General features: G+C 45.7%; 1 protein-coding gene across 11 annotated transcripts in view; it reads left to right on the top strand.

Annotated features, from left to right (window-relative positions):
- Positions 1-15,011, top strand: part of adgrl2a (adhesion G protein-coupled receptor L2a) — a 544,699-nt gene that overhangs the window by 385,028 nt on the left and 144,660 nt on the right. For all 11 annotated transcript variants that reach the window (XM_070886520.1, XM_070886511.1, XM_070886513.1 and 8 more), the window contains one exon: positions 12,404-12,513. In XM_070886520.1, coding sequence (XP_070742621.1) covers positions 12,404-12,513 — 110 coding nt within the window. The remainder of the gene's footprint in view (positions 1-12,403; positions 12,514-15,011) is intronic.

Genomic DNA, 15,011 nt, shown 5'->3' with positions numbered 1-15,011 from the left:
AAAAGCTTCTATAAATATGTGAAGAGAAAAAGATTAGTGAAGGCAAGCGTAGGTCCCTTGTAGTCGGATTGAGGTGAATTTTTAATGGGGAACAAAGAAATAGCAGACCAATTGAACAAATACTTTGGTACTGTCTTCACAAAGGAAGATACAAATAACCTTCCGAATGTACTAGGGGACAGTGGGAAGGTGGAACTGAAGGATATCCTTATTAGGCGGGAAATTGTGTGAGGGAAATTGATGGGATTGAAGGCCGATAAATCCCCGGGCATCCCAGAGCACTTAAGAAAGTGCCCCTAGAAATAGTGGATGCATTGGTGATCATTTTCCAACAGTCTATCGACTCTGGATCAGTTCCTATGGACTGGAGGGTAGCTAATGTAACACCACCTTTTAAAAAAGGAGGGAGAGAGAAAGCGGGTAATTATAGACTGGTTAGCCTGATATCAGTAGTGGGGAAAATGTTGGAATCAATCATTAAGGATGAAATAGCAGCGCATTTGGAAAGCAGTGACAGGATCGGTCCAAGTCAGCATGGATTTATGAAAGGGAAATCATGCTTGACGAATCTTCTGGAATTTTTTTTGAGGATGTTACTAGCAGATTGGACAAGGGAGAACCAGTGGATGTGGTGTATTTGGACTTGCAAAAGGCTTTTGACAAGAGATTGGTGTGCAAAATCAAAGCGCATGGTATTGGGGGTAATATACTGACATGGATAGAGAACTGGTTGGTAGACAAGAAGCAGAGAGTCGGGATAAACGGGTCCTTTTCAGAATGGCAGGCAGTGACTAGTGAAGTGCCGCAGGGCTCAGTGCTGGACCCCAGCTCTTTACAATATACATTAACGATTTAGATGAAGGAATTGAGTGTAATATCAGACGACACTGAACTGGGTGGTGGTGTGAGCTGTGAGGAGGACGCTAAGAGGCTGCAGGGTGACTTGGACAGGTTACGTGAATGGGCAAATGCATGGTAGATGCAGTATAATGTGGATAAATGTGAGGTTATCCATTTTGGGGGCAAAAACACAAAGACAGAATATTATCTGAGTGGCAGCAGATTGGGAAAAGGGGAGGTGCAACGAGATCGGGGTGTCATGGTTCATCAGTCATTCAAAGTTGCCATGCAGGTACAGCAGACGGTGAAGAAGGCAAATGGTATGTTAGTCTTCATAGCTAGGGGATTTGAGTATAGGTACAGGGAGATGTTACTGCAGTTGTACAGAGCCTTAGTGAGGCCTCACCTGGACTATTGTGTTCAGTTGTGGTCTCCTAATCTGAGGAAGGACGTTCTTGATATTGAGGGAGGCAGTGAAAGTTCACCAGACTGATTCCAAGGATGGCTGGACTGTCATATAAGGAGAGACTGAATCAACTGGGCCTTTATTCACTAGAGTTTAGAAGGATGAGAGGGGATCTCATAGAAACATATAAGATTCTGACGGGACTGGACAGGTTAGATGTGGGAAGAATGTTCCCGATGTTGGGGTAGTCCAGAACCAGAGGACATAGTCTAAGGATAAGGGGCTGAGATGAGGAGAAACTTCTTCACTCAGAGTTGTTAACCTGTGGAATTCCCTGCCGCAGTGAGTTGTTGATGCCAGTTCATTGGATATACTCAAGAGTGAGTTAGATATGGCCCTTATGGCTAAAGGGATCAAGGGGTATGGAGAGAAAGTAGGAAAGGGGCACGAAGGGAATGATCAACCATGATCTTATTGAATGGCGGTGCGGGCTCGAAGGGCCAAATGGCCTAATTCTGCACCTATTTTTTTTTTCGATATCTTGAGGAATGGTCAACCTGGATTTCGAAGCAAATTAGAAAGGAGACCAGAACGAAATGAGTTGACAAGGGATAGCCAACGTGCACCATTTGGTTGGGTATGAGTGAGGAGACGGGGAAGCGGATAGACTTGGAGCAGAAGCTCTGATATTTTAGCTCCATCCTTGCTCTTGAACTTCCTCCAACCTCACGTCACAGCCTGTGCCCTCTGGGACTCTGACTCTGTTTTCTTGCGGCTCCTCCCTCCCTTGATGTCATGGATGAGGCCGAACATTTCTCTGATTGAGATCATCAGAGCTTTGAACTTCCAAACTAAGGAAACATCGGGTATATCTTGACCTTTTGCGACAGTGTCAAATGGGTGATCGCGAATTGGCTTCAATGGGAAGTAAGGATTGGGGAGAAGCAAAACGGGCTGTCAAATCGCTGTCGCCCAGCACACTATCGTAGAAAGTCAGGATCCCCCTCCGCCATTGAGTGCGAACCTGAATCTTAATTCAGCAATAATTAAAGGGATATGGAGATGGGGAGAGAAACAGGTGGGAAATAAAAATAGACAGTTAGGATATAAAAATAGTCCGACGTCCAGAACATGTTCCCAGCTGATAGATGAGCTCAGTGACCTTTAAGCACGCGGCTTGTAAATGGTTTGCAGACATCTGTGAGCTGTGGATTCACTGGGTTTTGTTGCTGCAATGTTTTTTCCTCAGAACGTTTCAAAGCCTTTTGGTCCAGTTAAAAGCCACCGTAATTAATGCAGAGAATCACGGGGTCAGGACCATGACAACCTGCAGCCCAGTACAAAAGTAAACTGGCAATGCAGCGACTGTACCCAAGGACTCTGAACTTGAGAAGAGTCAGTGAAACACGCACTAAAATCGTTGAGTAGCAGGACACCAAAGCTTGCTGTAAAAAGGGCACTAATCTACTGCAGGATATCTTCAACAGACCCTCAGGTCATTGTTGGAAATCCATAATGGAGATTGAATTAGACGTACAATTGTCTGAAATCTGACCTGTGAAATGCATATTTTGGTCGATTTAATACATTTGAATCAATGGTAGTGGAAACTAGACGCTGCCCGTGAGTTGGCTCTCTGCTGCGCAGCGAACTTTGGGCAGACCAGGATAATGTTTCGGAAGACATGGCGTTGAAGCATCTCTACCATTCCTGACTAATTTCTCATTCCGCTCGCTGTATCCACACTCCATGCAACGCCCAACAGCCACGCTATTCCATCTGAACGAGGTAGCGAGCGCATTGCCTGCTGTTGTTAATGAGCATGTGTAGACCAGCCAGATCGGGAACAAGCCAGTATAAGTAATGGGATAGACGCAGCTAAAACCGTAATCGCTTCAAAGCTTTTAGCTCTGGCCGATGGATGCTTCAGTTGGAAGGAGGTGCTGCGGGGAAGGGGGCACTGACCACATTTAGTGAGTTGGTCTTACCACAGGTAAAGGGTTCACAGCCAGATAGGGAATGGAAGACCAACAGGAAGAGCAGTGCAAGGAATGTAGTGCAGGGATCTCCTGCGGTCATCCCCCTGCAAAACAGATACACCGCTTTGAGTACAGTTGAGGGGGATGACTCATCAGGGGGGAGCAGCAGCGGCCAAGTTCATGGCACCGTGGCTGGCTCTGCTGCACAGGAGGGCAGGAAAAAGAGTGGGAGAGCGATAGTGATAGGGGATTCAATTGTAAGGGGAATAGATAGGCGTTTCTGCGTCCGCAACCGAGACTCCAGGATGGTATGTTGCCTCCCTGGTGCAAGGGTCAAGGATGTCTTGGAGCGGGTGCAGGACATTCTGAAAAGGGAGGGTGAACAGCCAGTTGTCGTGGTGCACATTGGTACCAACGACATAGGTAAAAAACGGGATGAGGTCCTATGAGACGAATTTAAGGAGCTAGGAGCGAAATTAAAAAGTAGTAATCTCGGGATTGCTACCAGTGCCACGTGCCAGTCAGAGTAGGAATCGCAGGATAGCTCAGATGAGTACATGGCTTGAGCAGTGGTGCAGCAGGGAGGGATTCACATTCCTGGGGCATTGGAACCGGTTCTGGGGCATTGGAACCGGTTCTGGGGGAGGTAGGACCAGTACAAACCAGACGGTCTGCACCTAGGCAGGACTGGAACTAATGTCTGAGGAGGAGTGTTTGCTAGTGCTGTAGGGGAGGAGTTAAACTAATATGGCAGGGGGATGGGAACCAATGCAGGGAGACAAAGGGAAGCAAAATGGAGACAGAAGCAAAAGACAGAAAAGAGATGAGTAAAAGTGGAGGGCAGAGAAACCCAAGGCAGAAAACAAAAAGGGCCACTTTGCAGCAAAATTCTAAAGGGTCGAACTGGGTACCTCAATGCGAGGAGTATTTGGAATAAGGTGGACGAATTAACTGTGCAGATAGCAGTTAACGGATATGATGTGGTTGGCATCACGGAGACATGGCTCCAGGGTGACCAAGGCTGGGAACTCAACATCCAGGGTTATTCAACATTTAGGAAGGATAGACAGAAAGGAAAAGGATGCGGGGTGGCGTTGCTGGTTAAAGAGGAAATTAATGCAATTGTAAGGAAAAACATTAGCTTGGATGATGTGGAATCGGTATGGGTGGAGCTACGGAATACCAAGGGGCAGAAAACGCTAGTGGGAGTTGTGTACAGACCTCCAAAAAGTAGTAGTGATGTTGGGGAGGGCATCAAACAGGAAATTAGGGGTGCATGCAATAAAGGTGCAGCAGTTATCATGGGTGACGTTAATATACATATAGATTGGGCTAACCAAACTGGTAACAATACGGTGGAGAAGGATTTCCTGGAGTGCATAAGGGATGGTTTTCTAGACCAATATGTCGAGGAACTAACCCTGGGGGGAGGCCATCTTAGACTGGGTGTTGTGTAATGAGAGAGGATTAATTAGCAATCTCATTGGTGGAATTCTACATTAGAATGGAGAATGAAACAGTTAATTCAGAGACCATGGTCCAGAACTTAAAGAAGGGTAACTTTGAAGGTATGAGGTATGAATTGGCTAGGCTAGATTGGCGAATGATACTTAAGGGATTGACAGTGGATGGGCAATGGCAGACATTTAGAGACCACATGGATGAACTACAACAATTGTACATCCCTGTCCGGCGTAAAAATAAAAAAGGGAAGGTGGCTCAACCATGGCTATCAAGGGAAATCAGGGATAGTATTAAAGCCAAGGAAGTGCATACAAATTGGCCAGAAATAGCAGCGAACCCGGGGACTGGGAGAAATTTAGAACTCAGCAAAGATGGACAAAGGGTTTGATGAGGGCAGGGAAAATAGAGTACGAGAGGAAGCTTGCAGGGAACATTAAAATGGACTGCAAAAGCTTCTATATATATGTAAAGAGAAAAAGGTTAGTAAAGACAAACGTAGGTCCCCTGCAGTCAGAATCAGGGGAAGTCATAACTGGGAACAAAGAAATGGCAGACCAATTGAACAAGTACTTTGGTTCGGTATTCACTAAGAAGGACACAAACAACCTTCCGGATATAAAAGGGGTCAGAGGGTCTAGTAAGAAGGAGGAACTGAGGGAAATCCTTATTAGTCGGGAAATTGTGTTGGGGAAATTGATGGGATTGAAGGCCGATAAATCCCCAGGGCCTGATGGTCTGCATCCCAGAGTACTTAAGGAGGTGGCCTTGGAAATATCGGATGCATTGACAGTCATTTTCCAACATTCCATAGACTCTGGATCAGTTCCTATGGAGTGGAGGGTAGCCAATGTAACCCCACTTTTTAAAAAAGGAGGGAGAGAGAAAACGGGGAATTATAGACCGGTCAGCCTGACATCAGTAGTGGGGAAATTGATGGAATCAGTTATTAAGGATGTCATAGCTGCGCATTTGGAAAGAGGTGACATGATAGGTCCAAGTCAGCATGGATTTGTGAAAGGGAAATCATGTTTGACAAATCTTCTGGAATTTTTTGAGGATGTTTCCAGTAGAGTGGACAAGTGAGAACCAGTTGATGTGGTGTATTTGGACTTTCAGAAGGCTTTCGACAAGCTCCCACACAAGAGATTAATGTGCAAAGTTCAAGCACATGGGCTTGGGGGTAGTGTGCTGACGTGGATTGAAAACTGGTTGACAGACAGGAAGCAAAGAGTAGGAGTAAATGGGTACTTTTCAGAATGGCAGGCAGTGACTAGTGGGGTATCGCAAGGTTCTGTGCTGGGGCCCCAGATGTTTACATTGTACATTAATGATTTAGACGAGGGGATTAAATGTAGTATCTCCAAATTTGCGATGACACTAAGTTGGGTGGCAGTGTGAGCTGCGAGGAGGATGCTATGAGGCTGCAGAGGGACTTGGATAGGTTAGGTGAGTGGTCAAATGCATGGCAGATGAAGTACAATGTGGATAAATGTGAGGTTATCCACTTTGGTGGTAAAAACAGAGAGACAGACTATTATCTGAATGGTGACAGATTAGGAAAAGGGGAGGTGCAACGAGACCTGGGTGTCATGGTACATCAGTCATTGAAGATTGGCATGCAGGTACAGCAGGCGGTTAAGAAAGCAAATGGCATGTTAGCTTTCATCGCGAGGGGATTTGAGTACAGGGGCAGGGAGGTGTTGCTACAGTTGTACAGGGCCTTGGTGAGGCCACACCTGGAGTATTGTGTACAGTTTTGGTCTCCTAACTTGAGGAAGGACATTCTTGCTATTGAGGGAGTGCAGCGAAGGTTCACCAGACTGATTCCCGGGATGGCGGGACTGGCATAGCAAGAAAGACTGGATCAACTGGGCTTGTATTCACTGGAGCTCAGAAGAATGAGAGGGGACCTCATAGAAACATTTAAAATTCTGACGGGTTTAGACAGGTTAGATGCAGGAAGAATGTTCCCAATGTTGGGGAAGTCCAGAACCAGGGGTCACAGTCTAATGATAAGGGGTAAGCCATTTAGGACCGAGATGAGGAGAAACTTCTTCACCCAGTGAGTGGTGAACCTGTGGAATTCTCTACCACAGAAAGTTGTTGAGGCCAATTTACTAAATATATTCAAAAAGGAGTTAGATGTCGTCCTTACTACTCGGGGGATCAAGGGTCATGGCAAGAAAGCAGGAATGGGGTACTAAAGTTGCATGTTCAGCCATGAACTCATTGAATGGCGGTGCAGGCTCGAAGGGCCGAATGGCCTACTCCTGCACCTATTTTCTATGTTTCTATGTATTTCGAGCCTAGAATTGAGTGGACACAGGCTCTCCGGTGAGGTCCCTCTGCACCAACTCATCTGCTTGTATGCAATACTGATGGGTCAGCTGAAGACATTATAAAACTGTCGGAAGGACAACACAACGAAGTACAAAGCTGGTAGAGTGAAGGATGACTGCCGGTGAAATAGGGTGGCTGTTATGCATGGTATAGGATGTGGATATATCGGGGCTCAGGGGAGCTGCAACAGAGCTTGGTCCTCAGTTGTCTTGGTCAATTTTCGCCACTGTCGAAATGTCGACGCTCAATATACGACTCTTAACACAATCAGCTCCGGTAGATGTCCCTTTAATTTTTACTTGCAGCAAGGAAGAGTCTCACTCAGTCAAAGGCTAAGCGACGACTCCCAAAATGATACAGTTTCACAAAGTATTTATCCAGTAAAAAAAACAAATTATGTTTCCATCCTGTGTATTGGTTCTGCCTTTGCAGTCAGCGAAAACAGATAGTTAATGATTACCACATCCTTGTCTTTACATTTTTCTGAAATGTCTCATTGATTTTGGTGGGCCAGACAGCAATGCCTCGATTCAGGTGTGAAAATGTGCTATTACCGGCTTTTCATTGTTTTAGGATTGTCCAGTTTCCCGGACAGTTATTTGGTCCCATGATTTCCATAGTGGTTGATTGGGTACTTGGCTTCTTGCATATTATGGATGAGTTCTGTACAAGAGATAATGGCTCGTGATTTGAGTATCGCTTAGGGGGTGAATTGATAATACAGGGGAGCACAATCTCAGCAAGACAGTTTACTGTTGTCTGGTGGCTATTAATCAGCTATCAGCAGTTCCAGTCAGGGTTAGCATGTTGATGCAAACAGACTGTCTGTTGCAGAAGTTTGTAGCTCGTTCTGGATTCCATTTTGTTTTATGGCAAAAAGGGTACAAAAAACAGTGTAATGCAACTTTAAAAAAAATACATTTCCGCACCACTAGACCAAGACCTAGCTCTGTGGTGGTTGATGTTTAATGTCACGTTAAAAAAATCCACGCACAGGCATCTTCCCCCTTTAAGATGTAACTCATTGTAACACCTGTGAGCCCATCTTTTTTTGGTGTGAAGAGTGTCATCGTCGTCATGAGGGACTGCCCAGTTGTAGAAGGATGTGGATGTAGCAGAGCTTCCACAAGACCAGTTCGGATGAAAAAAGGCCCATTTTGATCTCGCCCTCCCAGAATACCAACCTGACCATCTTCACATTACAGGATCCAAGTGGTTCTTAAATCAGTGCCCTGCTTGGCTCAAATGGCATCATTTTTCACGAGTTTTTGACCATTTTACCATGGAAGCATTTGGAAAAAGTTCTTTTGAGGATAAAGTGTATTCTCCCGGGTTTTTTCTCACGGTAGTGCCCTGGAGATTAACCTTTCATTTCTGGAAACTCCAGGGCAATCCTGGAGGGTTGGCAACCCGACTTGGCATCTGTCCAAAACTTGCCATTCAAAACCCTAAAGGTTTCCATTTGAACTACCACCTTGAATGGCGGAGCAGGCTCGAATGGCCCCCTCCTGCTCCTATTTCTCATGTCCTTATGTTCACCCCAAGCTGCATTTGAACGCGAGTCCCAGAGGTGAACGAGCGGCGCCTAAACCCACAGCGGCCCATTAAATAAAACAAACTATATGTCAACAGTCGGGCCTGTCGAGCCTCACTCACCGCGAAGGAGACGTGCTCGTTGTGGTTTGAAAAATGTGCCACTATTTCGGGGTATTCCGCTTTTAAAATAAGCACAGCACTGTGCGTTTAAATGTTTTCACCGTCTTCTCTCGCTCCTTTCTGATAAACAAACCTGACGTTCGGAGAGTCCCCGCTGCAGATGGCTCTGACCAGCCAGTGACGGCTGTCGCCACACAACAAAGTTTAGGGGTGAGCATAACGCCGGCTGCCATATTTGAGGGAAACTGCTGAGAAAGACCAGGTTGAGGGTGGTGGGGAGGGGATTATATCGAGCGAGATGGAAGGCAGGAAGGAATAGCTGGGAATCAGTTACAATAACCAGCTGAGCTCCTGAGCACAGATACCTAACCTCCCATTCCCATCTATATAGGGATGAGCTGGAATCCAGTTAACACCAGAGTCACTGACAGGAATTTCAGTCCATTGACCATCTTTACTATCCTCGACCCATCAGGAGGATTAAAGCGCTTCACCTTCACACGTCAATCAAGGGATTAACTCCGATTTATGAGAACTGCCACTGGGCAATGACACACTGACAAAAAAGGAATTTGCAGCCTTCTAAAAATGAGCGCTTCTAAAAATATTCAGCGCCGTAGGACGTTTTTCTCCGTTTAAGGCACGGCATGGATGCTAGTTGTGGCTGTTGCATGCATTCAGATCTTTATGGCGCGTTCATACTGCAAGTGCAAAGCTGTTTCGCACCGAGGCTAAACTTGGGAGTGTAAATTTGAGTCGTAAGGCCCCAAAGTGATCATGACGCAAAGCAGGTTGAGGTCCCCTCCCCAGGGAATCTTTGTCTTGGTGTTTGGGCATGGCCCTGATTCCTGATTCATTTTGCACCAGAAGCATCGCATTGGTGCAGAACAAAACCGCTTCACACCGGCGCTACATTTACAGAGGTCACTGTAAGCTTTTGGTAAGTCAAATACCTGCGCAATTTTTCTGTCGCCCAGACGATGCCCTTTTTTAAAAAAAATAGCAAACAAGATAGTCACTAATAAATCCAACAGAGAATTCAGGAGTAACCTCTTTACCCAGAAAGTGGTGAGAATGTGGAACTTGCTACCACAAGGAGCAGTTGAGACGAATAGCATTGATGCATTTAAGGGGAAGCTAGAGAAACATGTGGTGGGGTGGGGGGGGGAGCGGGGGGGGGAGGCGGCGGGGGTTGGGGACGCGGGATCGGGGAAGGAATGCAAGGATATGTTGATGGAATTGGTTGAAGTAGGGTGGGAGGAGACGCGTGTGGGGATTTAATACCGGCATGGACCTGTTTGGGCCGAATGGCCTGTTTCTCTGCTGTAAATACCTTGTGGATCTTTGGGACCTGTCCAAAGGTGTCCTGCAATGTTCCGTTAGAGCTTACCTGCTTGGTTAGGCTTCAGCAGAGAGGACAGAAAATGGTCCCATGCAGCTGGTGTTTTCTGCTCCGTCGATTTTGCAGCCCGCCTATTGTTTATGCAGGCGATTGCAGTGACCATTTGGTAACCAGGAAAGATCGCACAAAAGGACCACACGAGAAAAAGAATAAAAAAGACTTGCATTTATATAGCCCCTTTCACGACCACTGGACTGTCTCAAAGCCCTTTACAGAGAATGAAGTATTTTTGGAGTGTAGTCACTGATGTAATGTGGGAACCGTGACAGCCAATTTGCATACAGCAAGCTTCCCACAAACAGCAATGTGATAATGACCAGATCATCTGTTTCTGTTTTGTGGATTGAGGGATAAACATTGGCCAGGACCCCGGGGATAACTCACCCGCTCTTCTTCGAATGGTGACGTAGGATCTTTTATATCCACGTCAGAGAGCAGATGGTTTAATGTCTCATCCGAAAGACGGCACCTCTGAAGGTGCAGCACTCCCTCAGCTCTGCACTGGAGTGTCAGCCTAGATTTATGTGCTCAAGTCCCTGAAGTGGGAAGGAGCTGAGAGTGGAATGTATACACCTAAATATTTATTATTAAGTGGATAAATTTTCACTTCTTTATATCCAATATGCCATAGTTCATTGTTACAGAAGCTTGTTTCTCTGAAGTGTATAATAACAGGTTAATTTTCTGCTAAGTATATAGTTTTACAATGTACAGCCCTATTTACTATCTTGATGCTAATCCATAAATTGGTGCTGAGGCTAGCCTGTACTCCAAGCTCTTCAAACAATGCAAAACAGTAGCCAAATAAATTAGTTTTGCTCCTAGAGCATACCGTTTACATTTTAATTGTATTTTCTTGATGAGCTAAGGAACTCTCGTCTGTGAGGAAATAGTTTCTTTCCCCATTGCCCGACAATTTTTTTTGTTTTTCAAGTATTTATCCAATTCCCTTTGACAGTTACTATCGAATCTGCTTCCACCGCCCTTTCAGGCAGCGCATTCCAGATCGTAACAACCCGCTGCGTTAAAAAATAAATTCTCCTCATCTGCCCCTTCCAGTTCTTTTGACAAGCTTCAGTCCGTGCCCTCTGGTTCCCGACCCTCCTGCCAGTAGAACCAGTTTCTCCTGAGTTACTCTATCAAAAAAAAAACCCTCATCATTTTCAACGGCTTTAGTAAATCTCCCCTTGACCTTCTTGGAACACAGGCTTTCTCTCGGGCAAAGCCAGCCACCTGAAAAAAAAAAAGGTTAACCAAGGGAGTTTAAGCGTGGCAGACTGGCAAGCACCAGGCACGAGAGCACTGCGCGCGGCGAATAACAGTGTACCTGTACTTTCATTTCTGGAGCCTGTCCCAGACATTGATTGCTGCTGAAGGGTCAGGTCCTGTTGAATCTGCATTCCTTTCAGTTCCGCCGTTAGCCCTTGTCCTCCAGCGCGTCTTAAAAATACATTTCAAATCCGCAAATACAATGAGACACGCTGGAAGGCTACGCAAGTAGTTTCTTGTTGCACGACGCGGCATTCAACCTTTGGCTTAGAGCACTGTCGCGATCGCAACGTGGGAGCTCGGTCATTTCTGAAAACTCTGATAACCCACAGACTGCAATTGTTTGCCGAATATAAGCGCGTACAGCGGAGCCTTGTTATATATGTGCTTGCGACGAAGGTGTCTCTCTTACCAGCCTCGCAAATAGCAGGCAGGTTTTATCACTGCTTTTGTGAGGGATCCACACAGGGAATTGAGGTCTGATTAAGTCCTGTGCTGTGGGAGGGCAAACAAGAGAGTTACTTTCTGTTGATCATAATCTTGGTTCGACTGGTATCTGTGCACCAACACTTGTCTTAACAACTTGCACTGTCAGTAAATTACAATCTGATTCCAGTACATAATGTCTCGGCAACAATGATATAATATGTTACTGATCTCGGCTGGTCAATAACCTTAAAGTATTTTTGCTCAATTAATGGATTTCCTTTTTGCAGGCAAAAAATGAAGCAGGAGCAGATCATAGTGTGAAGATATGTAATTTGTTTCTGTAATTGTTTACCACCCAGTCTTAACGATTGTTCCAGTTCATTCAGATTTATCCCAATCAATGAGGCACTACTGTGTCTTCTCCAGGAGCCTTTTTCTTTTCTATCTAGCTTTATTTGTTCGTACCGGCTAATGTAATATTAATTAAGTGTCTCTGGCTATTGATCTGGCTATCCTGTTGTGTGACGAAGCCAGCAGTGTATTAAATCATTCACTGTAACTTGTGAATTGGAAATCCGCTAGCTAAATCAATTGCCTTGTGTTTTTCCCCCATTACAGGTGCAACAACCGGACACAATGTGTTGTGATAACTGGGTCAGATGTGTTCCCTGACCCTTGCCCAGGGACCTACAAATACCTTGAGGTCCAATATGAATGTGTCCCCTACAGTAAGTACAAGCCTTCCCTTCTGATTGATCTGTGCTCCTTGTGACAGGAGTTGTTTTGCGAGAATCTGCATCTTCGAGGGGGGGGGGGGGGGGAAGAGCGGTTGGGGTAAAGAGAAGAGAGTGCTTCAAATTGCATCGTAGGATGTCATCTGGCCCAATAAGATGGCGCTCGACTCTCCCACCTCCTCTTCGCCCAAAGCATAGCCAAGGTCTGCCAGAGACAGGTTCATTAAGACAATGCCTGTTTTGCAGAAGGGCACCTTGTGCATGTACGATCCATGCACTTGCGTGGTGCCGAACACCATTCTGCATGCAGAGCACTTCTTGAGTAAGACTTCGGAACTGCAGGAGCTATTCCTAAGGTGCGGGTTAAGCATCCTTCCAATTTGGCTTTTAAGGCACTCAGAGTTCAAGAAGGCTGACCTAACTTGACAGTCAGGTAACGGACCGCAACCTTTGTCCTGTCACCTGGCAACAACTGCTGTAGGAGTGGATGCGGCCAATTTAAAGGGTAGCGCTTGTGCCTTGTCGAAACGCAGACCTACTTGTCGGAATATCTAACAGCATATCTGTGGGGGAAATCCATTAAAAGATCATACACCTCTTTATTCCTGCTGCGTGTTTCCCTGTGAGCCTCATAAGATGGATGCCTTTTCTGCAGTGTTCCACATGTACCATCTGCAGGATGGTAACCCACTGTGCATACTATCTCTCAAAATTCTACCTCCTGTGTGTGATGCTGGTGACTGATATAATCATTCTTCTTAACCTTTTAGCCTGCCAGAGGTACAATGTGCTATGCAGGGAGTCATTGCTTCTGTTAACAGTGATTTTTTTTTTTGTCTTCTCCTCTAAATGTCTGTTAAATAATTTCTTAGCTATGAATATTTTTTTTTTGCTTTCATTTAAAACTCTGAAATGTAAATTGGTCGGCACTGAACATGATCTCACGCCGACTTAAAAGTTAAAAATCATGCATTTCAATAATTGATAATGACGTATAACTTGTGAATTGTAAAATCAAACAATTTCTTCCTTTCCTGGAGTAGGTATCTGTACCCAGGCTCACCGTGACCTCTGATGTATCACATCTGCCACAGATAACCTCAGTATGAGATGTGTAAGCCAGGCAGCCTAGTTTAATGCAGCTCTTTTTCCTCAGCGCTACAGATAGCTCTTTCAAAAGGGCCAGCATGGCACGTTGGGCTGAATGGCCTCCCTTTGTGCTGTATCATCAGCTATAGTCCAGAATAAATAAAACAGGCCGGGACTTCCAATCTACATTTACGCTGGCTTAAATAAGAAAGTGTCCCAAATGGAAGCTGTTTAAATAGCCGCCGCCTTTATCTCGTTGGATGGGTTTTAAGCAGGTGCCGGTTCCTTTCTCAGCAACAGTTTTAATGGGCTGGGGTGATGGGCAGTGTCACGTGCTTCTCTTTTGATTCTACTTATGATGATCATTATTTTCCCGTGAAATAGAAGGTACAGAAAAACCAGATCTGAGCAGGCTATCTAAAGTGGGCATAGCACTTGAGGACACGAGGCATAACATTGACAAGGCTCAAGGGAGGGTAGAGATTAGGAGAGGTTTTATCTCTCCCCTCGCCCTGCCCCCTCACAACCCCTGCAACCACACGGGATGATGTGGGGCAGGCTGTATTCCAAGACACGGTTGATGATTGACCAACCAGCCAGGCTCAGTAATAAGGCTCAGTGAGAGAGGGGCAACCTGAGAGCTGGGATTTTCCCCATCGGCTCTAAGATAAGCCTGGAAGCCAACAGTGAGTCTGGCTGTGAAGCAGCAGAAAGCCAAGCTGAGCTCTGTGATGGTAACCTGCACTGCTCTCGCCAGTTAAACTCCAGAACTAGGCCTGCACACACCTGACAGGCCCCTCAGCCTTGCTTCTTGAAACCATGGTCTCTGGATTTAGGTAAGTGAGATAGTGTCCCTCTGGAGAGGGAACATGCATTCCATATTGAGCAGACACACACTCTCGCTGTGTGTGTTTCTCAGTAGCTTGTCACTTTACTGTTGCCGAGAAGATCTTTTACCTTGAAGGCCCTACAGCCATCAGCTAAAAATGACTCTCAAACTATTTGGCAATTCTTGCACTCAATGCTAAAAGAAAGAACTTGCATTTATTTACTGCCTTTAACATCCTCAGGACCTCTGAAATCACTTTACCACCAATAAAGTGCAGTCACTGTTGTTATGTAGGCAAACAAAGCAGCCAAGTTGCGCACAGCAAGCTCCCACAAACAGCAAGTGCGATGAATAACTGGATAATCTGTTTCAGATGGTACTGGTTGAGAGAGGAATGTTGGCCAGGATGCTGGGAGAGCTCCCTGCTGGCATGAGATCCTTTACATCCATCTAGGTAGGCAGACGAGTACATGCCTCACCTGACAGACGATGCAGCTCTCCCTCACTACTGCATGTAAATGTCCCTTCCCAGTCGCACATCATTCTGGCTTGGGACATATATCGCAATTCCTTC

This window comes from Pristiophorus japonicus, chromosome 8 (assembly GCF_044704955.1).
Source record: "Pristiophorus japonicus isolate sPriJap1 chromosome 8, sPriJap1.hap1, whole genome shotgun sequence".
Taxonomy (NCBI): domain Eukaryota; kingdom Metazoa; phylum Chordata; class Chondrichthyes; family Pristiophoridae; genus Pristiophorus; species Pristiophorus japonicus.
This window is presented reverse-complemented; position numbering and strand designations above follow the sequence as displayed.